Below are 25,065 nucleotides of genomic sequence, written 5' to 3' on the forward strand. Positions count from 1 at the left end.
TCTAAGGAAGCTGAGCCCAGAGAGGAAAAGTGACTTGTTCAAGGTCACACCGTTGTTTAGTTTGGCAGGGTGGGAAGAACTGTAGTGTCAGAACCGGCTTTAGGGTCTGGCTCTGATCCTGATGAGGTGTGGCTCTTCTGCTGTCCTACAATACGGGGAGTAAATTTCAGAAAATTTAAAACATATGAAGGAATGAAGAAGTCCAGAGTATACCGTTCTTGCATAAAATTTGTTTTGGGCTGAAGCATTTGAGATCCTGAAATTGCTTATCTGCCTAAAAGCTCTCAAAAGAGCTCAGTTGTCATAAATCCCCTCCTTGGGAACAACTCTCTAATTTTCTTGGAGATGTAAAGCTGGCACCACACCAAACCAGACATTGCTACAAAACTATTCTACTCCCCATATTCAAGTGCCCTTTTTTCCCTCTCCTTCTAAAAAGTCATTTTTCCCCAGAAGTGCCCTTCTCTTCCTCTTCCCTGATTAAGATGGTATATAAACCCCTTTCGGAGAAGGCAATGGCACCCCACTCCAGTACTCTTGCCTGGAAAATCCCACGGACAGAGGAGCCTGGTAGGCTGCAGTCCATGGGGTCGCACAGAGTCAGACACAACTGAAGCAACTCAGCAGCAGCAGCAGCAGCAGCAGCATAAACCCCTTTGAGTTGCATCTTTTTTATGAACTTCCATGATTAAAGCTATTTCTTCTCTTACTGATCTGTTCTTTTGAGCTTAATTTGCAGGCCCCCAAACGCAGAATATAAGAGGGTCGAGGAAAGATTTTTCTCTATGACACATGAATTATGCAAAAGACAAAAAACATTTAACGATTTTATTCAAAGAAGATAGAGTTGATTCTGGAGAAGGCAATGGCACCCCACTCCAGTACTCTTGCCTGGAAAATCCCATGGACGGAGGAGCTTGGTGGGCTACAGTCCATGGGGTCGCTAAGAGTCAGGCACGACTGAGCGACTTCACTTTCACTTTTCCCTTTCGTGCACTGGAGAAGGAAATGGCAACCCACTCCAGTATTCTTGCCTGGAGAATCCCAGGGACGGCAGAGCCTGGTGGGCTGCTGTCTATGGGGTCGCACAGAGTCGGACACGACTAAAGCGACTTAGCAGCAGCAGCAGCAGAGTTGATTCCAAAAGAAAATTTAAGAAACATTTATATAGTATGTTAGTCAAATGGACTGGAGGTGGAAATGAATTTGCTAAAAGATACAAAATTGGTTAATCTACAGGGCAATGAAATTGTAACTTTTGGGATAGAAATTTTCAAGTTGACATTATTTTCACAATGTTTGCTCTCTAAACAAGTAGAATGGCAAAATCAAAGAAAGTCCTAATTAATACTCTTCTGATGAGTCTGTTAAAAACAGTGATACTGAAAAGACATACCTTTATCATGGTAGTTTATTTCCAAGTTGGATAAATTTGGTTTAGTATGTGAATGTGATGAGAAAAAAAAAAGTCTGAAGTACTCCTCAATTGTTACTATCTAGAAGGTATATGGGTTCCTGGAGTGTTCTGCGTCCTTGATTCTTTGAGGGTCCATCTATCTGTATATCTCTTATGTATACATTGCAAGAGGAAGTTATCCTAGGAAAGAGAAGTCTTGTTGTATAACATCAAACCTCCCAGTATCAACTAGCCAAACTGCTGAGTATTTGAAATCCTGAACCCAGGAGGGACCTACTCTTTGCTAGATGCCAGAGTAAACAGATTTAGTTGTCAGTTTAGCCAAGAATGAGTGGAAATAAGTGAAGATTTAAATTTCCTGAAGCAGAAGACCTGTTGAATTGGAAGTGGGCATTGGGCAATGACATCTCTCCCCTTCTGTTTTGGGAGAAGGGAATGGTGCCTGAAATCATTTCACTTCTCACCTTGGTAACAAAATACTGCCACATACCTTGGTGATTCTCCAAGTCCAGGACTTGTCCATGAGGTCTGGTCAGGGCTGAATCTGCCCTGGTCAATGTTCTTTTGGGTGTCTACTTCTCAATTTGCCTCTGTTTGCATTTCAAATGCTTTGATTATTTAGTTAAGAACTGGTCTGTTCCTTGTTCTTAGGCGGGCAGTGACCCCACTGAAACAGTTTGGAAATACTGCATACATTTGTATCTCTCAGCTCCTGTCTCTGGGCTGAATTCTGTGTCCACTCTCTCTCACATACCTTCAGAGGCATGGCTGTCTTTGGTCATGTTGTGGAATGTTTGGGGAATACATTTGTCCTTGTGCCTTTGGCACTATTAAGGCATAAAGGGGGATGCCTTTGACACCTCCCACCCCAGTTCTCATAGCTCCTACACACCTCAACAGAATGGTGATAAACACACTATTTATTCATACCAAGGGATAAATGACTGACAGCTTTTAATTTGTTAACTATCCCTGAGGTCTCATTTTTTTTTAAAAAAATTGAAGCATTCTTGATTTACAGAGATCTCATTTTCAAGATACGTATTTTTTTTTAAAATAAGAAAAGTCTTGTTCATTTTGAAAGGCTTAGGAAATACAGAAATGTATTAAAAAGAAAATTTAAATCACCTAGAATATAACTATCCAGGAATAACAAATGTGGTTAACATTTTGCTATATTTGCTTCCAGATATACACATACTTAAAAAAAAGCAACTGAGATTCAACTGTTTTATTAACTTTTTAATTGTGGTTGAAGCCAATTTCAAGGGTATAATTTCATGAATCAGTTAGGGGATTGTAAACAATTCTTTTTTGATCTGGGAAGTTGATGGGGTGGGAGGGGGCAGTGGGAGTTCATAGATATTCATTAACTAACACTGTACAGGCATCTCCATCCAAAGAAATGATTTTCTGTCCACATGTTGGGCTGGCAGATATGGTCTCTGAGATAGAGAAGATTTTTGGAGCTATTTATGTTACTGTGCATGCAGGGAGTACATGAACCTGAGGCCTTGTTTCTCCTATTTGAGAATGTATGTACTCTCACCTTCTCCAGCTTTCCACTTGTCACTATTGCCTACCTAGTTGAATATTCAGGCTAGAGCTTGATTCTCACTTTCCTTTTCTGCTTACATTTTGAAGGTTCTCCCTTAAAAGTTTTCCTGAATATGATCACTTTTTTAAAAAATTTGTTTATTTTTAATTGAAGGATAATTGCTGTACAGTATTGTGTTGGTTTCTACCAAACATTAACATGAATCAGCCATTGGTTTACCTATGTTCCCTCCCACTTGAACATCCTTCCCACCTCCCTCCCCATCCCACCCCTCTAGGTTGTTGCTGAGCCCCTGTTTGAGTTCCCTGAGTCATACAGCAAATCCCCATTGGCTATCTGTTTTACAAATGGTAATATATGTTTTCTTGTTATTCTCTCCATACATCCCATCCTTTCCTTCCTCCCCAGCCCTGTCCATAAGTCTGTTCTCAATGTTTGTGACTCCATTGCTGCTCTGCAGATAGGTTCATCAGTACCATCTTTCCAGATTCCATATATATGTGTTAGTATATGTTGTTTCTTTTTTTCTTTCTGACTTACTTCACTCTGTATAATTGGCTCTAGGTTCGTCCACCTTATTAGGACTCACTCAAATGCATTCCTTTTTATGGCTGAGTAATATTCCATTGCATATATATACCACAGCTTCTTTACCCATTCATCTGTCAATGGACATCTGGTTTGCTTCCATGTCCTAGCTATTGTAAATAGTGCTGCAATGAACATTCCAGTACATATGTCTTTTTCAATTTTGGTTTCCTCAGGGTATATGCCTAGTACTATCTTCACTGTTACACCTTGATCTATGTCTCCATCATTTATAACTTGAATGAGTTCAGTTAATGTTTGTGGAAATAAAGACCAACTCAGTGAGAACAGGTGAAGGTTATTTGTACACAGCTTGCTGTAACAAGGGAGCCAACTGCCATCACTTGGGTTTTAGCTGAGACTCAAAAGCAGGCTGGAGAAGGCAATGGCAACCCACTCTAGTACTCTTGCCTGGAAAATCTCATGGACGGAGGAGCCTGGAAGGCTGCAGTCCATGGGGTCGCTAAGAGTCGGACACAACTGAAGTGACTTAGCAGCAGCAGCAGCAAAAGCAGGCAGAGAAATGGGAAGATTTTGTAGTGGAGAAAAGAGAAGACTTTAGGTTTGCCCTGATTGGATGCTGTTAGTGTGGCGAAGTTCTCAAGAGGGGGGCCAGCTAGCGTCAGGACATCTTATGTGATTGGTTAAGGGTACATATTTGGCTTTCTCTGGTTTTCTAAGTTGGAAGCAAGGACAAACTTTAATGAAGCTGCCAGTTATTAATCAATTCTGCCTGTTTTGGGCTGCTAGTGACAGGAGTTGTTGTTTGGCTTCATGGAATTTTTTTTTAGAGATAGTGGTCTGACTTTGTACAAGTCTGCCTTATAAATAATAACTGGGCTGGATTCGTGGGCTCCCTAGATAATGAGTTGGTTTCTAGGGCTGGTTGAGATAGAAGGCTTGAGTTCTATTTTTACATAGGGTTAGGCTGTTGTATGGGCTTCCCGGGTAGCTCAGCTGGTAAAGAATCCATCCGTAATGCTGGAGACCCCGGTTTGATTCCTGGGTCGGGAAGATCTCCTGGAGGAGGGCACGGCAACATACTTCAGTATTCTTGCTTGGAGAATCCCCATGGACGGAGGAGCCTGGCATGCTGCAGTTCACGGGATCGCAGAGTCGATACGGCTGAGTGACTAAGCACAGCACGGGCTATTGTATATTCAGTCTCTTACGCTGCATTTGCATTCAAAACTTAATGGTGCTTCTTTGATGAAAACTTGGAGCCAACTTGATTGGGAAGTAACTACTGTTATTGTCATCTCCGTTTACCTAGAAGAACCTGAGAGTCAAAGAGGTTAAGTAACTTACCCAAGATCACACAGTAAGAAGAGCCTGGCTTTAAACTTTGACAGCTTTCACTCCAGAAACCACCACCTTAGACTACCTCCCTTAGCCACTTAGAGACTGGGAGTCACTCTGTCTTTGCCAGTATGTTAGCCAGTAAGAATTTACAATGCAACCTCTCCATCAGCAGAATTTACATTTTGACTGCTACTTCTATTCCTGAGTAAGGGAATCCATTCTGTATGATCTAACTCATCTTTTATCTTCTCAGTGAAACTTCACTCCATTCATCCCATTTAAAAAAATTAATTTATTTAAAAACATCTGTGGCTGCATTCAGTCTTTGTTGCTGCATGCAGGCTTTCTTTAGTTGTACCTCACAGGCTTCTCATTGCTGTGGCTTCTCTTTGTTGTGGAGCATGGGCTCTAGGTGCACAGGCTTCAGTAACTGCAGCATGTGGGCTCAGTAGTTGTGAATTACTGGCTCTCCAGCCCATGGGCTTCAGTAGTTGTGGTGCATGGGCTTACTTGCCCCAAGACATGTGGAATCTTCTTGGACTTTAGAGATCGAGCCAACGTCCCCTCCATTGACAGGCAGATTCTTAACCACCGGACAATCAGGGAAGTCCCCCATTTCCCTTTTAAATATCCAATGTGAAACCATTTACCTCAGATTGGGACTTGAACTCATGTGCTGGGACTCAAACCTGGCCAAACCCTAGTTCAGGACTCAAACCCATGTGACCAGGACTTGAACCCAGCCAAAACCCATGGTACCTGGTTTCAGGACATGATGAAGCTCAGGTTCTTAATGTCTGCTTGCAGAAAGAATTCAGTGAGAGACAAAGTGACAGGTAAGAAGTGGATTTATTCAGATTCGGAGCGGAACACACTCCACAGTGGGCCACACAGGGGGCGAGTGTGAGGGCCCTGAAATGTGGCATGGTTAGCTTTTATGGGCTGGCTAAGTTCATAGCAGAGAAGGCAATGGCACCCCACTCCAGTACTCTTGCCTGGAAAATCCCATGGATGGAGGAGACTGGTAGGCTGCAGTCCATGGGGTCGCTAAGAGTCGGACATGACTGAGCGACTTCACTTTCACTTTTCCCTTTCATGCATTGGAGAAGGAAATGGCAACCCACTCCAGTATTCTTGCCTGGAGAATCCCAGGGACGGGGGAGCCTGGTGGGCTGCTGTCTGTGGGGTCGCACAGAGTCGGACACGACTGAAGCGACTTAGCAGCAGTAGCAGCAGCAAGTTCATAGACAAATGAGTGGGACGATTATTCCAACTATTTTGGGGAAGGAGTGGAGATTTTTAGGAGTTGGGTCCCTGCTCACTTTTTGGTCTTTTGATAGGGCCTTGGAACTGTCATGGCCCCTCTGGGTGTGTTATTTAGCTTGCTGATTGAGGGTCAAGGTCTAGTCAAAGTGGACTTGTGTGCCATCTTGGACCCATTTGATTCTAATCGGTTGATGTTGTATCCTTGGGTTATGTCATTCTTTTAAAAGTTGTGCCCTGCCTCCTTCCTTCCTGTTTCAAATGGACTGTAGAATATAAAGGATTGAATCTCTGAGAGGAAAATGGAAAGTCTTGTGACACCCCTTGTACACACACCCAGAAGTCAGACTGCCTGGGTTAGGTTCTCAGCTCCCTCACTCAGTAGTTACAGACCTTGGGCTGACCTCTGAATTTATCTAAGCCTCAGTTTCCAAATCTGTAAATGGGGATGATGGTACAATACTACCTGTCCTATGAAGCTTAAAGATTCAAATATCAGACACAAAGCACTTGCAAATGCCAAGGCAGATGATAAATTCTCAAGGTCAATTAAAACAGAAATACTCTAAGAAGATTCTCTTCTATGGCTTTAACTAACTATAGAAGTGGGAATTTAATTGTCAGTAGTCTGGGCTGGAAAGGGAGGGGAAAACAATCCTACAGAGCACTCTTTCAAAAAATTGTCTGGGGCAAGTGAAGACTTCAAAGAAGTTGGCAGAAAGTGGCATTCCCACCCATCCTCCTCCCTCCCCCACACATACTTCCCATTCACTTTTGAGATCCTCCGATGATTACAAGGGAAAAGACTGAATAAGATCTCATTTTTACTGATTGAATTGAACAATTGGTCTTTGTCTTTGTAAATCCAAGTAAATACACAGCACATTAAGGACTTCAAATCTTCAAATCCTATTTTATTTGTCTTCTGTGGGTCACTGTACTTGAAATAAGTAGAAGCCAGATAAATAGGCATCCACTGGAGGAACAATACAGGGATGCCCAGCCTTTTGTTTGTTGAAATAATTGCATATCAAGGGCTTTATCCTTTACTTTGGTACAAAACAGAAAAGAATAATTTAAATTTCCAATATAACAAAATAAAAGAGATCTGCACTCCCACCACAGTTTATTCTGTCTCGGTGGCATCTCCCCATCTAGGGAGGATGTGGCACAAGGAGAGAAGAGAATTGGCTCACTCTAGTGGTGCTGCTGCCTCTGGAATCCCTGGGTGACCAGGGAAAGGTCTCTGGAACCCTGCCCCATAACTTCAGAAGGGTGGTGAGAATGTGGGTGCAGGTTCACCTGAGTGAAATGGGGTGGGAATTTGTGGAAGTTCTTATCTCATTGCCTCTGTTTTCTAATGATTTAGAGAAGCAAAGCCAAGTGCTGAAAATGGGGATGGGGACTTGTTGTTTGCGGTGAGGGGCAGAAACATGAAAGAATTCTCAGTGTGGGTGGAAAAGTGAGCAACGGGAGCCACTGATGTTCACAGTCACGACTTGGCAGTGATCAGTCGGCGTGGTTATATTTTTCTCTAGCCTCTTTCAGCTCTCAGTGTATAGGGACAGAACAGGCAGAGACATGGTTTTAACTAAGAAATGTGTGTTTTAGCCAAGTGAGTCTGACAAAGTGAGAAGAGGCCAGGGGATTGGGCAAGAGGGAGCAAGGATAACAATGGGCAGGGAATCTAAGCCTCTGTTCACTGTCCCTCCTCCTCCCCCACGGCACATCCTCACTTGGAGAATAGGATGCTTGAAAGCTGAGATTTTGGAGGGGTTTTAGTGATTGGTAATGACAAGGTCTAGGGTCTGGGGTGAGACCATGGGAGAGGTTGTTGGAGTGGCATAGAGACAAAGCTCATCAGAGGCAAGAAAATCAAGGAAGTGTGTGAACAGGATATTGGAAGGGTCAACAATGTAGACACGAGAATCACCAGTAATTAGGACTGATCTGGTTTTGCAGAGAGGGACAGTGAGCCGGGAGCTAAGTATTCAAGGAATTAAAGGAGTGACGCTGGGAGAAGGACTGTGACAACAAAGGATGGTGGGTGGTATAGTCTGAGAACACACGATTCAGAGCTGCAGAGGTTTTACAGAGGAAGAGAGAAGAATAGTCTGGAAGAGAGGATGTATACTCCCTCTCCAGAGGATGGAGAGAGTGTAGTTTTTACTGGGGGGAATCTTTAGGTAAAGTCTCATTCTCAGGGCAAAGCCAGGATTCTGTTAAAAATGTCCCTTTAGAAATTCAGCCAACAGAGTAAAGGGGTAGAGAATGATACATAGTAACCCTAGAATAGAATGTGATACACATGCTGCTGTAACTGCTCAGAGAAGGGGCAGGTGGGAGGGTTCTGGGTAGAAGGTGATAGTTGACCTGAGGTCTAAGAGATGGGTACAAGTTCTCCAGGCAGATGAGGAGGAAGGAAGGAGAAAAAAAAGAGCCCAGACAAAGGCTTGGGGGCATGGTCGGATGTGGGGAACAGAAAATAGGCTGGTGAAAATAAAGGAGGAGGGATGTGGGGCTGGAGAGTCAGGCCGGGGTCCCATCATGAAGTCCCCTGAATGCCATATTTGGAGGTTGAAATTTTCTTGAAAGTGGTTATGTGCTGTTGAAGGAGTATAAGCAGGAGAGTGGCCGGATTTTTAAATATTAATAGTATGGAATTCAGTAAAGCAACCATTCTGTGATTTGCATTTTTTTTAATGTGTGTATCTATGAATACAGATGTCTGTTAATCTATCTATATAATCCCAGATATGAAGCTGATTCCAACTCTTCCAGACCAGATTGTTGGCATCTGGACTCAACCAAACACTAAAGATTTAAGGCAGAGGCCAGAGCATTAAGTGTCTTGGGGAAGGGCCTAAAGACTCCCAGGGATTAGGAGTCTTTGCACAAACATAGACCTGAATTGGATTCTTAGGTTTTCAATGACTAGTTTATTGCCTAGGACAAATTACTTAACTTCTCTGACTCTCCTTCTTATCAGTAAAATGGGATTATTAGTCCCTACTTGAAGGTTTGTGTGTGGATTAAATGAAATCGTGCAGTAATGTACTCAGCAGCTTGACTGTCACATGATAATTGCTCAGTAAATATTAGCTATTGTTTTAATGATATGTGAACTTCAAGTCCACACATATGCCTACATTACTTCGTCTTGGGTTTGACTGCACATTGCAATGACCTAGTTCTACTTTTAAAAAACAGACAGGGGGCTTCCCTGGTGGTTCAGTGATTGAGAATCTTCCTGCCAGTGTAGAGGACATGGGTTTGACCCTTGGTCCAGGAAGATCCCACTTGCCACAGCTTAGCTCAGGTGATCCTACTTAGCTCAGGTGCTAAGCCTGAGCACAACTACAGAAGCTTGCGCACCTAGAGCTGGCGCCCTGTAACAAGAGAAGCCACCACAATGAGAAGTAGCCTCTGCTCGATGCAACTAGAAAACGCTGCATGCAGCAATGAAGACCCAGGGCAGCCAAAAATAAGTGCTTAATTAAAAAACAAATAAATAGGTATAACCTGGTTCCACTCCAGGGATTATGATGAATTTGGTCAAGGGTACGGCCTAGGTATTTTTATAAACTCCCCAAGGTGATTTTAATGTGCAATCAAGTTGAATGGTGTTGCTTCTCAGGAGCGAGACCTTGAACCAGCATCAGTAGCATCACCTGGAAATTACTTTGAAAGGCAAAATTCCCCTGATCTATTGAATCAGAAACTCTGGGGGTGAATCAGCAATCTGTGTTTAAACAAGCTCCCCAGGTGATTCTCATCACACTCAAGTTCTCTTAAGTCCTGATCCAGGGCTAGCGGTTCAGGGTGGTCATTTCAGCCGTTGACCTCACTTACATTGACCCAACAGGTCTTTCAAATTCTCCCCTTCCATTTCCTAGGCATTCCCTCACCTGCTTTCCTTTTTTTCCTTCCCCTCTTAAGAAGAGGTTAGATTTATGGTTGAGGTTTCTTTTCTTTCGCTTATTTAATTTTATATATTTTATTTTTATTCTATCAGGTACTCTTCCATTCTCCCAACAAAATGTTGGTGTTGGGAAAATGGAGGAAATTTTCCCAACATTTCCTGGAGCTTAATAAGGAAGACACGGTTTCTAAGCCCATGGAATTCCCAGTTGTCATATTGATTTATAATGAATGTATATTTGGTCTTTGTCCCCACTTCTGGCACAGACCTCCAAAATTGGAATTTCCCTTGGAATTTCCTGTGATGAGAGCATTAAAAGTGTCTTTTGTTGTGTTAATGGTGACTTCTGGACAACACCTAAGGGAGGAGCCTGGTTGCTAGGAGACCCAATCATGTGATTACAACTTTGCGTTCCACCCCCTGACCTCAGAGCAGGGCAGAGGGGATGGCCAATGAGTTCCATCTCCAGTGGCCAATGATTTAGTCAAGTGGGCCTACATAATAACGTGGCCTTAAAAGCCCGGGAGGCCTGGGTTCAGAGAACTTCCCAGGGAAGATGGAAGCCCTGGAAGGGTGTTGCAGCTGGAGAGGACATGGATGCTTCCCCCACCCACCCTCCACCCCTGTCTTTTCTGGCAGTCTGGTAAGTAAAATGTTCTTCTGAGTTTTATGAGCCGCTCTAGTGTATTAATTGAACCTAAGCAGGGGGTCTTTGAAACCTCCAATTATTGTTGGTCAGTCTTAAAACCTGGGCTTTCCACTGGTGTCTGAATTGGGGAGAGTCTTGGGTTGAGCCCTTAAGTTGTGGGATATGATGCTACCTCTGGGTAAACAGTATCAGATTTGAGTTGAATTGTAGGACATCCAGGTGGTGCTGGAGAATTGCTTGGTGTGGGAAAGGACCCACACATTGGAAGTGGAGTCAGAAATTTACCCGCATTAAAAATAAAAGTGGCTACCTGGATGGAAGGGAGGTTTGGGGGAGAATAAATACATGTACATAAGTTTAAGTAAACTCCGGGAGTCGGTGATGGACAGGGAGGCCTGGCGTGCTGTGGTTCATGAGGTCGCAGAGTCGGACATGACTGAGCGACTGAACTGAATACATGTATATGTATGGCTGAGTCCCTTCACTGTTCACCTGAAACTATCACAACACTGTTTGTTAATCGGCCCTACCCCAATACAAAATAAAAATTTAAACAAAAAAAGTGGCTCAACTGTGCCTGCCTCGGGCAGACTTGTGCAGGGTGATTTTAGGGCCTTAGCTTGCCTGTTTTATATCCTCCTCTTTCTGTAATTTTGTACTCTCTGCTCTGCCCATGTGAAAACCTATTCTCACGTTTGACTCTGACCTCAGTCATTTGTAGGTTAGTTTGAGCTACTCTGAGAATGAGCCCTGTTTGCTTATCAGACTGCATGCACCTGAGGAAAGGGGCTGTGTCTTTATTTCTTCACATGCACATACTTCTCCAGTTCAGACTCCTGTAATAACGTGCCACTTGTATTTTTCAATTTTTTAATTGAAGTATTGTTATTTCACAATGTTTTAGTTTCTGCTGTATAGCAAGGTGAATCAGCTATTGCAGTTGTTCAGTTGCTAAGTGGAGAAGGCAATGGCACCCCACTCCAGTACTCTTGCCTGGAAAATCCCATGGACGGAGGAGCCTGGTAGGCTGCAGTCCATGGGGTCGCTCAGAGTCGGACACGACTGAGTGACTTCGCTTTCACTTTTCACTTTCATGCATTGGAGAAGGAAATGGTAACCCACTCCAGTGTTCTTGCCTGGAGAATCCCAGGGACGGGGGAGCCTGGTGGGCTACCGTCTATGGGGTCGCACAGAGTTGGCCACAACTGAAGCGACTTAGCAGCAGCAGCAGCAGTAGCAGTTGCTAAGTTGTGTCTGACTCTTTCAATCCTGTGGGCTATAGTGTGCTAGGCTTCCCTGTCCTTCACTATCTCCTGGAGTTTGCTCAAATTCACGTCCATTGACTCGGTGATGCTTTCTAACCATCTTGTCCTCTGCCACCCTCTTCTCCTTTTGCCTTCAGTCTTTCCCAGCATCAGGGTCTTTTCCAATGAGTTGGCTCTTCATCTCAGAGGCCAAAGTACTGGGGTTTATACATATATCCCCTTCCTCTTGAACCTCCCTCCCACCCCCATCCCACTCCTCTAGACCATCACAGAGCTCAGAGCTGAGCTCCCTGTGCTATGCAGCAGCTTGTTACTAGTTATCTGTTTTACACATTGTAGTATATATATGTCAATGCTACTCTCTCATTGGTTTCACCCACTCCTTCCCCCACTGTGTCTACAAGTCCATGCTCTATGTCTGTGTCTCTATTCTTGCCCTGCAGATAGGCTCATTAGTAGCATTTTTCTAGATTCCCTATATGCGTTAATACACAACATTTGCTTTTCTCTTTCTGACTTACTTCACTCTGTGCGGACAGACTCTAGGTCCATCCACATCACAGCAAATAACCCAATTTTGTTCCTTTTTATAGCTGAGTAATATTGCATTGCTTATATGTATCACTTCTTTATCCATTCCTCTGTTAATGGACATTTAGGTTGCTGTCATGTCCTGGCTATTATAAATAGTGCTGCAATGAACACCCCCAGTGGCTCAGTGGTAAATACTATGCCTGACAATGCAGGAGATGTGGGTTTGATCCCTGGGTGGGGAAGATCCTCTGGAGAAGGAAGTGGCACCAGTATGCTTGCCTGGAAAATTCCATGGACAGTGGAGCCTCGTGGGCTACAGTCCAGGGGTTGCAAAGAATCAGACATGACTGAGCAGCTGAGCATGCACAAACATTGGGGTACATGTCTTTTTGAATTATGTTTTTCTCATCCACTTGCATTTTTAAGTGCTGAGCAGCACTGCCTTTGGCACCACAGAGGAGGGTTAGCCAGCTAACCGTGTAACCTTGAACAAAATCATGGAACTTTTTGGCGCCTCAGTTTTCTCATCTATAAAATGGGCTTGATGATGGTTAACATCATACAGTTATGAAGACTGTATAAGATGATGCATGAAAAGTGCTTTGGTCAATACTGAGGGTATTCACTGAGAGCACTCAATGAATGGTATGTATTAATGATCGTTATTTATTAAATTTCACTTCCTGCTATGGAAGGATAGGTTTCATCCAGGGCAATATGGTAAAATGAATGTCAGACTCTAGTGAGCTGTTCGGAAGTTTTTGCGCAGAATGTTTTCCCTGAGGTACAGTTCCTACTCTGACAACTCCCTTTCTAGGCAGCCCAGAACTCACCTCCACCAATGTGTACAGAAACACCTGTTGCTGAGCCCATCTATGCTTTCCTGTGGGTTCACCAGCACTGCTGCTGAAACTGCCTGGTATGTGTGCCTATGTGCTAAGTCCCTTCAGTCATGTCCAACTCTTTTCGACCCTATGGACTATAGCCTGCCAGGCTCTGAAGCTGCCAGGAGCAAGTCTTAAATCTTTTCGGGGAGTTTAATACCTTGCAAAAGCCTCAAGTCTATTTTAATTGAATTATTTCATTCAATGTCGGGCTTAAAGAGCACCCTACAGGGTCTCAGCTCTGAATGAATGCATTAAGAAATCAAATAGTATAGATGATGACATAATCCTCCAGGCAGATATAAATAGAATCTCCTCTGTTGCCCTTTCATTTCCTTGCATTAGTTAATAAACACACATTTATAGCATCTGCTTTTTCTTTTCTTCACCTAATATTCTTTAGTTGCCTTAGTAAAAAAGAGAACAGAATTCATAATAAAAAAGATATTGGGGAAGAATTTACTATCTGGATTTTCAGGGCTGGAAGGGATTTTCTACATTACCTGGTCTAAGCTTTCACGTAATTTACCTAGTTTGGGGCAGAGATCTAGAGAAGGAGATGACTTGGCCAAGGTCACAGAGCTTCGCCTCCAATGAACTCAGCTTGAAAAAGACACAATCTTTGTTCTGGACGAGTATTGGGAGCCATAGCAAAACTTGGTGTGGAAAAATGAGTAGATCAGGGCAGGGGTTAAGGGGGGAGGGGTGCACAATCTGGTCTCAGATTCCCGGGGGGTTGAATCCTAGTCCATCTGATGATGATTGGGCAAGTGATTTAAAATGACCATTGCTGGGGTATAAGTTTCCCCTCCCCCAATTAGGGGTAATAACACCACCTACCCCGGAGTGCTGTTGAGTCCAGCTACAGTTCACTAAAAAACTGAGTACTGTACCTCAATACATTTTAGCTGTTATTGTTATTAACTTTTTTTTTTAAAGCTCTTATTGGGATGGTAATGGGAAGGTTCTCCATCTTCAGTGCTTTGTGGCTCCTTGTAATGAGTCAGTTTCTGGCCCCTAAAAAGAAAGTCCCAGTGGTCCTTAATTTAAGGGCTGATTTCTCTGCTAATGAGAGTAGGTAGAAGAAGGGCAGGTGTGAAGGGTCAGCTCCATCAGAGAGGGCTGAAAACAATGCTATTTGATCCTCTGAGAAGATCAAAGTGAGTTTAAGCGCTTAAGAAACATGGGAGCTCCGTGAAAGGAGGTGTTAGTAACAAAAATAAAATTAATGTTACCAAGTACGTTAACATCCATTGTCTCACTTGATTCTCAGTTATATATGATTATATATTCTATAGATTCTATGTAGTAAGCCATTAACTCTCGAATAAACAAATGAATAGTTGGATAGGCATTATTGTCCTATTTGAATGAGGAAATGGAAACATATTCTTTGCTAGGTAAGAGACTTCTCTGAAGTTTAGTAGCTGAAAGCAACAATGACTCCTTGAAAAAAATTTTTTTTATTGATTTACAATGTTGTGTTAATTTCTGGTATACAGCAAGGTGATTCAGTTATACATACATATGTATTTTCCATTATGGCTTATCACAGGATATTGAATACAGTTCCCGGTGCTATACAGTAGGATCTTGTTTATCAATCCTATATATACTAGTTGGCATCGACTAACCTCAAACTCCCATTCCATTCCTCCCCCCGTCCCCCTGCACTTGGCAACCACAAATCTGTTCTCTACAACTGTGAGTCTATTTCTATTTCACAAGGAAGTTTATTTGTAACAACTTCTTCATGATTTTGTAGTTTGGCAGGGTGGCTCCTCGGCAGGTTTTGCCCAGGTTCGAGATGCTGGAGGGTCCATTGGATTCAAGGGTCCAAGAGAGCCTTAGTGGTGTATTTTGCAGTTGATGTTAGCTATAGGCTATGACGCCTTGCTTCTCCCCCATATGGCTTCCCCTCCTCCATAGACTAGATTAGCTTCCTCACTTGGAGGTCTCAGGGAAGCAGTCCAAGATGGTGAAGACAGAAGCTGCAAGGCTGTTGCTTCTACCACATTTCATTTGTCACAGCAAGTCTCAAGGCCAGCAAAGATCCTAAGGTTGGAGAAACTCCCTCTGTTGATGAGAAAAGCTGTAAAGTATGCGTAGTTATATTTATTAGGAGATTAGGAATTTAATCCTTCACTAGCACTTGGTCAAGGTCCCAGAGCTCATACGAATCAGGGCCATAACTTGAACGAGGCTTCTGTGACTCCAGGGCTTGTGGCCTTTCTCCTACAGCATGACCACATTTGTGGTATGAGTAAATATAGACATCTTAGACATCTTAGACATTGGGCACCTGAAGTGTCTGAAAAATGTCATAATCCTGAAACACTGTGGTTTGGACGTAACATAATTCTTTATTTGAAAACTGTACAAAAATAAAATATTTGTAAGTAGTATAATTCAGAGTAGGCTCTTTAAAATGAGAACAGAAAAAAAAAAAAGAGAACAGAATGGCTGGCCCTTCCAGGAGAACTAATGTACTTTTGTGGCTTAAATTAAACATTCACTCTCTGTTATTCATAGAAATACAGATCTAGGAAAATAAACTCTTTAAAAAATGATGAAGTTTGAGGAAAGGCCACGTGGTTCCTAAGCATTCAGCTAAATCTTGAGACGATGAAACAAGGGAGACTGAAGACAAAAAGATCAAATAATAGCAAATGAAGCAACAGACAAACAATTAATCTCCAAAATATACAAGCAACTTCTGCAGCTGAATTCCCGAAAAATAAATGACCCAATCAAAAAATGGGCCAAAGAACTAAACAGACATTTCTCCAAAGAAGACATACAGATGGCTAACAAACACATGAAAAGATGCTCAACATCACTCATTATTAGAGAAATGCAAATCAAAACCACAATGAGGTATCATTTCACACCAGTCAGAATGGCTGCTATCCAAAAGTCTACAAGCAATAAATGCTGGAGAGGGTGTGGAGAAAAGGGAACCCTCTTACACTGTTGGTGGGAATGCAAACTAGTACAGCCACTATGGAGAACAGTGTGGAGATTCCTTAAAAAACTGGGAATAGAACTGCCATATGACCCAGCAATCCCACTGCTGGGCATATACACCGAGGAAACCAGAATTGAAAGAGACGCGTGTACCCCAATGTTCATCGCAGCACTGTTTACAATAGCCAGGACATGGAAGCAACCTAGATGTCCATCAGCAGATGAATGGATAAGGAAGCTGTGGTACATATACACAATGGAATATTACTCAGCCATTAAAAAAAATACATTTGAACCGGTTCTACTGAGATGGATGAAACTGGAGCCCATTATACAGAGTGAAGTAAGCCAGAAAGAAAAACAACAATACAGTATACTAATGCATATATATGGAATCTGAAAGATGGTAACGATAAGGAAGCTGTGGTACATATACACAATGGAATATTACTCAGCCATTAAAAAAAATACATTTGAACCGGTTCTACTGAGATGGATGAAACTGGAGCCCATTATACAGAGTGAAGTAAGCCAGAAAGAAAAACAACGATACAGTATACTAATGCATATATATGGAATCTGAAAGATGGTAACGATAACCCTATATGCGGGACAGAATGAGAGACACAGATGCATGGAACAATTTTATGGACTCTGAGGGAGAAGGTGAGGGTGGGACGTTCTGGGAGAATGGCATTGAGACATGTGTATTGTCATATGTGAAACAGAGCACCATTCCATGTTCGATGCATGTGACAAGGGCTCGGGGCCGGGGCAGTGGGATGATCCAGAGGGATGGGAGGGGGAGGGAGGTGGGTGGGGGGTTCGGGAAGGGGAACACATGTAAACCCATGGCTGATTCTTGTCAATGTATGGCAAAAACTATTACAATATTGTAAAGTAAAGTAATTAGCCCCCAAGTAAAATAAATAAATTTATAAAAAAAAAAAAAAAGATCAAATTGCAAGCCAGCAGAGGCTCCTTTAAAATCTTAGAACAGAGCAGTCTGTTGAATAGAAGCCCTGTAGGAGAATCTGCCTAAATGGAGTCCCAAACCTTAGTGATCTGTTATGAGCAGTAAAAGAAAGTGATTCACAAAATGATTTGTTGTTACATGTTTTTTTTTCGATGCTTGTGATGGTGCAAACTTTAGAACTTTACTGTGACCCCCAAACGTACTTAATGGCACTCAAAATGGTTTCTTGCAGGAGAAAAAAGTAACATATAAATCCTTGGTCTCTCATTCCTGTCTGTTAAGGAGAAGATTGGTGCTCAGCTGCCTGCCTCTGCAGTGCTGACAGAGGCAGTGGACAGAGCCTTGGGACAGAACAAAGTGCCAGGAGGTGTGTGACTCTGCAGGAGAAGGGCCCTAGGCCACCAGCGAGGAAGGATCCTAGATGGGATGCAACCGAGAGGCTGTGAGGGAGGAGAGGGGCAGCAGGGCACAGGACACCTTTGGGGAGAAGGAGGTGTGGATCGTCTGGGAAGATTTTTAGGAAGTTCAATCTTGTTCTCTAGTGGGGAGCGAAATTCTCCTTTTGTGCTTAAGGACACCTTCCCTAAATTCTTTGATCCTGAAGACTCTTGGGGTCCAACTTGTGTTTATTTTGAACATAACCCCACACAGAGAAGCAGGAATTGGAAGACCTAGTTTCATTTGGGTTATGCTGTGTGCCCATCTGTGCTCATTTGCTCAGTCATGTCCGACTCTTTGCGACTCCATGGACTGTAGCCCACTGGGCTCCTTTGTCCGTGGGTTTTTCCAAACAAGAATACTGAAATGGGTTGCCGTTTCGTTCTTCAGGTGATCTTCCCAACCCAGGGATCTAACCCTTGTTTCTTGCATCTCCTGCACTGGCAGGTGGGTTCTTTACCACTGTGCCACCTGGAAAGTGCTTGGGTTATATAAGCTAGCTTTGTCTTAGTCATATTTTCCAGGCATTTTCACCTTTCCAATCATTTTTTTTTTTCCCCAGATTGGGGGGGGGGGGCTTTACCAATCCCATAGGTTTTTTTTTTTTCTTCCCTAATTTTGTTGTTGGAATGTTTTGCTAGTGGTGAGTTCTGGTCTCTGTACACAAGGCTCTTGATGAAAAGTGCTCCCTGGCCAATAGTGCGAGTTCAAGATATTGCTGACCCAGCGCAGGCTGTTGTGGACTGCACATCTGAGCACTGGCCTAGTTTCTCTAGCCCAGTATTGCAAGTAATTTAGCAACCATGTTGCTGCCCCAGAGTCACCCTGAAGTTGGAGCCGGCAGGCATTGAAGTCATGGTCATTTGTACTCCTGGGTGTTTCTAGACAAGCTTTGGTCCTCGCGAGGGTCAGCTGTCATCTTCTTTCCTTTCCCGCTTCCTGCTCTTTCCTGCTCTTTTCGTGGCTGTGGAAAGGGCGTCTGAGGAGAGGGATGTTTGGATTAAGATAAGAAAACAAGAGGCTTCCCTGGAGTAGTGTCAAAGCCATAATGATGATAATGAGAGCACATACATATATAGGTTCATTGACTCTTTTTTTTTTCTTTTAAATTAATTTATTTATTTTGTGTGCTTAGTCACTCAGTCGTGTCCAACTCGCTGTGACCGTGTGAACGGTAGCCCACCAGGCTCCTCTGTCCATGGGGATTCTCCAGGCAAGAACACTGGAGTGGGTTGCCATGCCCTCCTGCAGGGGATCTTCCTAACCGAGGGATCGAACCCAGGTCTCCCACATTGTGGGCGGATTCTTGACTGTCTGAGCCACCAGGCAAGCCCAGAAATACAGACCATGGAATTCTCCAGGCCAGAAAACTGGAGTGGGTAGCCTTTCCCTTCTCCAGGGATCTTCCCAACCCAGGGATCGAACCCAGGTTTCTTGCATTGCAGGTGGATTCTTTACCACCTGACCTATCAGGGAAGCCCTTATTTATTTTAATTGGAGGCTAATTACAATATTGTGATGGTTTTTGCCATACACTGACATGAATCAGCCATGGGTGTACATGTGTCCCCCCATCCTGAACCCCCTCCCTGCTCCCTCCCCACCCCATCCCTCTGGGTTGTCTCAGAGCCCTGTGTTCTGCTTCATACATTGAACTGGCACTGGTCATCTATTTTACATATGGTAATATACATGTTTCAATGCTATTTTCTCAAATCATCCCACCCTCGCCTTCTCCCACAGAGTCCAAAAGTCTGTTCTGTACATCTGTGTCCCTTTTGCTGTCTTGCATATAGGGTTGTTGTTACTTTCTTTCTAAATTCCATCTATATACATAAATATCCTGTATTGGTGTGTCTCTTTCTGACTTACTTCACTCTGTATAACAGGCTCCAGTTTCATCCACCTCATTAGTACTGACTCAAATGCATTCTTTTTTTTTATATAGCTGAGTAATATTCCATTGTGTATATATACCACAACTTCCTTATCCATTTGTCTGACGATGGACATCTAGGTTGCTTCCATGTCCTGGCTATTGTAAACAGTCCTGCAATGAACACTGGGTATATGTTTCTCTTTCAATTCTGGTTTCCTCCGTGTGTATGCCCAGCAGTGGGATTTCTGGGTCATATAGCAGTTCTATTTCCAGCTTTTTAAGGACTCTCCACAGTGTTCTCCAAAGTGGCTGTACTAGTTTGCATTCCCACCAACAATGTAGGAGGGTTCCCTTTTCTCCGCACCCTCTCCAGGATTTATTTTTTGTAGACTTTTTGATGGCATCTATTCTGATTGGCGTGAGATGATACCTCATTGTGGTTTTGATTCAGATTTCTCTAATAATGAGTGATGTTGAGCATCTTTTCACATGTTTATTAGCCACCTGTATGTCTTCTTTGGAGAAGTGTCTGTTTAGTTCTTTGGCCCAGTGTTTGATTGGGTTGTTCATTTTTCTGGTATTGAGCTGCATGAGCTGCTTGTATATTTTGGAGATTAATTCTTATATACTATATATATTTTAAGACTACTTGGCAAATAATATAAGTTTTAGTGCATATTATTGCCAAATCATTCTAATTTTCAAGTCATCTTTTTTAGATTTTTTCCAGTTTTACAGAAAATATATTTTTTCCAGTTTTATGGATTTATAACTGACATATGTTATAAGTTTAAGATACACAACTGACATATATAACATCATATAAGTTTAAGATATACAGTGTGTTGATTTGATACACTTATAAGCTGTGAAATAACTACCATAGCATTAGTTAATACCTCCATCACATCACTTAGTAACTTTTTTTGTGGTAAGAACATTTAAGATCTATTCTTTCAGCAATTTTCAAGTAAATCATACAGCAGTGTTAATAATCACCATGGTGTACATTAGATTCACAGAACCTTTTTATCTTATAGCTAGACATTTGTATTCTTTGACCAATGTCGCCTCCTTTACCACAGTTGGTAACCACAGTTCTTATCTGTTTCTATGAATTTAACTTGTTTGATTCCAAATATAAGTGATATTACAATATTTGTCTTTCTCTGAATGACTTATTTTACTTAGTGTAATGACTTCAAGGTTCATACATGTTGTCACAATTGTCAGGATATCCTTTCTCATGGCTGAACATAGTCCATTGTGTATGTGTGTGTGTGTGTGTGTATATGTATATATATAAAATACATACTACATCTTTATCCATTCATCTTTTGACTACCACTTAGGTTGTTTTGATATTGTGGCTACTGTGAATAATACTGCAATGACTATGGGAGTGCAGATATCTCTTCCAGATGCTATTTTTATTTTTTTGGATATATACCCAGAAGCAGGATTGCTGGGTCATGTGGTTGTTCTATTTTTAATTTTTTCTTTCTTTTTTTTTAAAATTATTTACGGCTGTGCTGCATCTTTGGTTTCTCTAGTTGCTGCCCGTGGGGGCTACTCTTTATTGCTGTGGGCAGGCTTCCCATTGCCGTAGCTTCTCTTGCAGCAGAGCACAGGCTCTAAGGGTGTGTGGGCTTCCGTAGTTGTGGCACATGGGCCTAGTTGCCCTGTGGTATGTGGAATCTTCCTGTGCCAGGGATTGAACCTGTGTCCCCTGCATTGGCAGGCAGATTCTTAACCATCAGGAAAGTCCCAATAATTTTTTTTTTCCTTTGAGAGTAAAGACCATTTATCTTTATTCAATCAGTGAAAATTTACTGACCATGCACTGGGCATGCATTTTAGAGAAGGAGCATACAAAGATGAGTAAGACAATGTCTCTGTTCCCAAGGAACTTAAAGTTTATGGGAGGGACAGGGCAATTACAAAACAGGATAACAGAGATGCACCAAAAAAGAGAAGAAGGGTATAAAACCCAAACTGGGAGGTAAGGAAAGCTTCCTGGAAATTAGAAAGTTCAAGCTGTGTTTGGAGGGAGAGGAAACATTACATTTATTTTATTTGAAGATCATAAAAAGAACTTCAGATCCAGAGTTCTCTAGGTACAGCTGCTGGTCACAGAGCCATAGTCAGGCATTAGAGACTGGAAGGTTCAGACCAAATGCATCATTTCTGAGTCTGGAGGTTTGGTGAAACCAAGACATTCTTTGTTTATTTTTAAAAATTTCTTAAAAATTTTTTTGGAGTATAGGTGATTTACAATGCTGTGTTAGTTTCAGGTGTAGAGCAAAGTGAATCAAGTTACCTGTATACATGTAGATTCTATTTCCATACAGATCATTACAGAGTACTGAGGAGAGTTCCCTGTGCTATACAGTGGGTGCTATTTAGTTATCTACTTTATATATAGTGGTATGTATATGTCAGTTCCAATCTCCCAATTTTTGCCCCCCTTCCCTTTCCACCTCCATAACCATAAGTTTGTTTTCTACATCTGTGACTCTGTTTTATAGTAAGTTCATTTGTACCATTTTTTTATTCCACATATAAATGATATTGGGCTTCCCAGGTGGTGCTAGTGGTAAAGAACCTGCCTGACAATGCAGGAGACATAAGAGATGTGGGTTCGATCCCTCAGTTGGGAAGATCCCCTGAAGGAAGTCATGGCAACCCACTCCAGTATTCTTGCCTGGAGAATCCCTAGGACAGAGGAGCCTGGCAGGCTACAGTCCATAGGTCACAAAAAGTCGGACACAACAACTGAGTGACTAACACTTTCACTATTATAGGGACAGGTTGGACTGGAGCTGGATACCTGCTGGATTACTTAAGTCTTGTGCCTTTTAGGACTCTAGATACCAAGGCAGAAGAGGGCATCCTGTCTCAAATGTAAATTCATGGCGGGCCTTATTGAATTTCTACGGGAGGCTACTGGGGTCAAGAAGAGTTTCATCAGAAGTATACCATCTGGATGAGTCGATATGGAAAAACTTCTGGGCTGCTCATGCCTTTTCTTCCTCCATATAGGTGGGTAGAGGAAGAGACTGGGGCAGGGATGAGAGCTCCCTGTCCTGGGGCTTCTTTAGAGGTAGCCTGCTTAGCAGCTTGGTCTGCAAATTGGTTTCCCTTTGTAATGTCAGATGAGCCTCACTGATGGCTTTTGCAATGAACTATGGCTACCTCTGGGGGCTTCACAGGTGGCGCTAGTGGTAAAGAACCCACATGCCAATGCAGGAGACATGAGTTTGATCTCTGGTTTGGGAAGATCCCCTGGGGAAGGGCAGGGCAACCCACTCCAGTATTCCTGCCTGCAGAGAAGCCCATGGACAGAGGTGCCTGGTGGGCTACAGTCCATAGGGTCGCAAAGAGTCGGATATGACTAAAGCGACTTAGCACGCACGCACACACACACACACACACGGCTACCTCTGTAGGCAGGTGGACAGCCTGGATTAGCTGATTAATGAGGGCTGTATTTAATGGGGCTGTTTTTGGAGATTAGGTATCCTCTTTCTTTGCAGATGGCTACACAGGCATGTAGGATCAAGAAAGCATATTTAGAATCAGTGTAAATTGTGACCCTTTTTGATTTGGCCAATTCTAATGCTCAGGTGAGTGCAGTGACTTTGGCAAGTTATGGGGATGAGCAGTGAGGCAGAGCCCAGGCCTCAGTGATCTCATGGAGGGACATGAGGACATATCTACCCAGCCTTATGTTTTCCCTCTGCTGTATTACTGTTTCCATCGGTGAACCAAACCTGGTCAGCATCAGCCAAAGGTTGATCTGAGAGGTCCAGGTGGGCATTTAAAAGAATTGTCAGGACCTTGGAACAAAAATGGGTAGGACCTTTTCCCCCTGGTATGGGCAAGATTGCTAGATTTAGAGTCCTACAAACATCCAAGATATCTGTGGGTTTTCAAAAAAAAAAAAAAAAATGGGGGTGGGATTTGATATCTGAGGATCTTATTGTCTGAAAGCCAGGCTGAAGCCTGGTTATTAACTAAATGTGTTACATGCTGGGCAGTGAGAATCCAAATGAGTGCTCTCAGGGCGAATTAAAGGGCCTCTTCTGTTAGGAGGGATAGTACTCCCTGTGCCCTAAGAGAGGGGGCCAGCCCTTCACAGCGGGACCCAACTGTTTGGAGAGATAGGCTACTGGCTTTGGAGTTTCTCCTAGTCTTTGGGTGAGGACCCCTAAGGCAACACCCCCTTTTTCGTGGGTGGAAAGTTGGAATGGCTTGGAAGGGTTGGGTAATCCTAAAGTTGGAGCTCTGGTAAAGAGATTTTTTTTGCCAAATCGCTGGCAAAGAGATTTTAAAGCTGGAGCTCTGGCAAAGAGGAGGTTTCTATGGCCTCCTGTTGGGATGGCCCCCCTGCAAGGGGTATTTAATAATCTCTGCCTTTTAGGGCTTCATTTATGGGCTGCGCAATGAAACTGTAGTTGGGTATCTGAATACAATACCTGGTTAGGCCCAGGAATGCTTGCAGCTGCTTACAGGTGGTGGGAGTCTGTAGGTCAGATATAGATAGCTTTTATACAGTCTTCTGAAATGCTGTGCCTGTCAGTATACCTGTCAGTATTGTTCTGAGATAGGACACTTACTGTTGTGCTAGCTGAGCCTTAGATTCAGACACCTTATAACCCCACTCGGCCAGGAAATTAAGGCCCTGACTGGCATGAATGGCCTAGGGTTGAGAGAGGAAACAAATCAAGAGTTCATCTACATACTGTATGAAAGCTCCCCTCTCAGGTGTTAAATCTTGTAAATCTCGGGCTGGAAGTCACTCAGTTGTGTCCAACTCTTTGCAACCCCATGAACTGTAGCCTGCCAGGCTCCTCTGTCCACGGAATTTTCCAGGCAAGAATACTGGAGTGGGTTGCCATTTCCTTCTCCAGGGGATCTTCCCGACCTAGGGATCAAACCTAGGTCTCCTTGCAAACCTGAAGAATTGCAAGCAGATTCTTTACCATCTGATCCATCAGGGAAGCCCTAATCTCAGGCTAGCACCTGTCTAAAGAGGTGGGAGCTATTCCTAAAGCTCTGCAGCAGAACAGTCCAGGTCAGTTGTTGAGGGGCTTGTAATGGAGATTCTCATTCGAATGCACAATTATTGTGATTCTGGGGCCAATGGGATGCAGGAGAAAGCATCTTTCAAATCTAGGGCTGAGAATCAGCTACTATCTGGGGGTAGCTTTCCCAAAAGTATATAAGGTTTGGAGACTCTTGGGTGTAGGGGAATTATTGCCTCGTTAATGATTCATAAATCATTAAGGAGTCAATAATGGACCAGGTGGTAAGTGCCATCCTTTTTCTTGACTGCTAGTATTGGGGTACTGCAAAGTGAATTTGTGGGGATACGGAGTCCATGAGACATCATGGATTTGTATATGGTGGCTTGAAGTCCC

General features: G+C 43.0%; 1 protein-coding gene across 19 annotated transcripts in view; it reads left to right on the plus strand.

The window, feature by feature from the left end:
- The window catches only part of LOC145510150 (uncharacterized), a 188,075-nt gene that overhangs the window by 77,163 nt on the left and 85,847 nt on the right, over positions 1 to 25,065 (plus strand). For 16 of the 19 annotated variants that reach the window (XR_014056822.1, XR_014056811.1, XR_014056820.1 and 13 more), the window contains exon 1: positions 10,479 to 10,693. The exons of the other annotated variants lie outside the window; for them this stretch is intronic. Coding sequence is in view for 1 of the 16 variants with exons in the window: in XM_081500625.1 (XP_081356751.1) it covers positions 10,648 to 10,693 (46 nt within the window). In the remaining 15 variants the exon portion in view is untranslated. Of the gene's footprint in view, positions 1 to 10,478; positions 10,694 to 25,065 lie in introns of those variants that run through there. 19 annotated transcript variants of the gene reach the window in all.

Source organism: Giraffa tippelskirchi, chromosome 6 (genome assembly GCF_054371585.1).
Source record: "Giraffa tippelskirchi isolate mGirTip1 chromosome 6, T2T-mGirTip1v1.2.pri, whole genome shotgun sequence".
Taxonomy (NCBI): domain Eukaryota; kingdom Metazoa; phylum Chordata; class Mammalia; order Artiodactyla; family Giraffidae; genus Giraffa; species Giraffa tippelskirchi.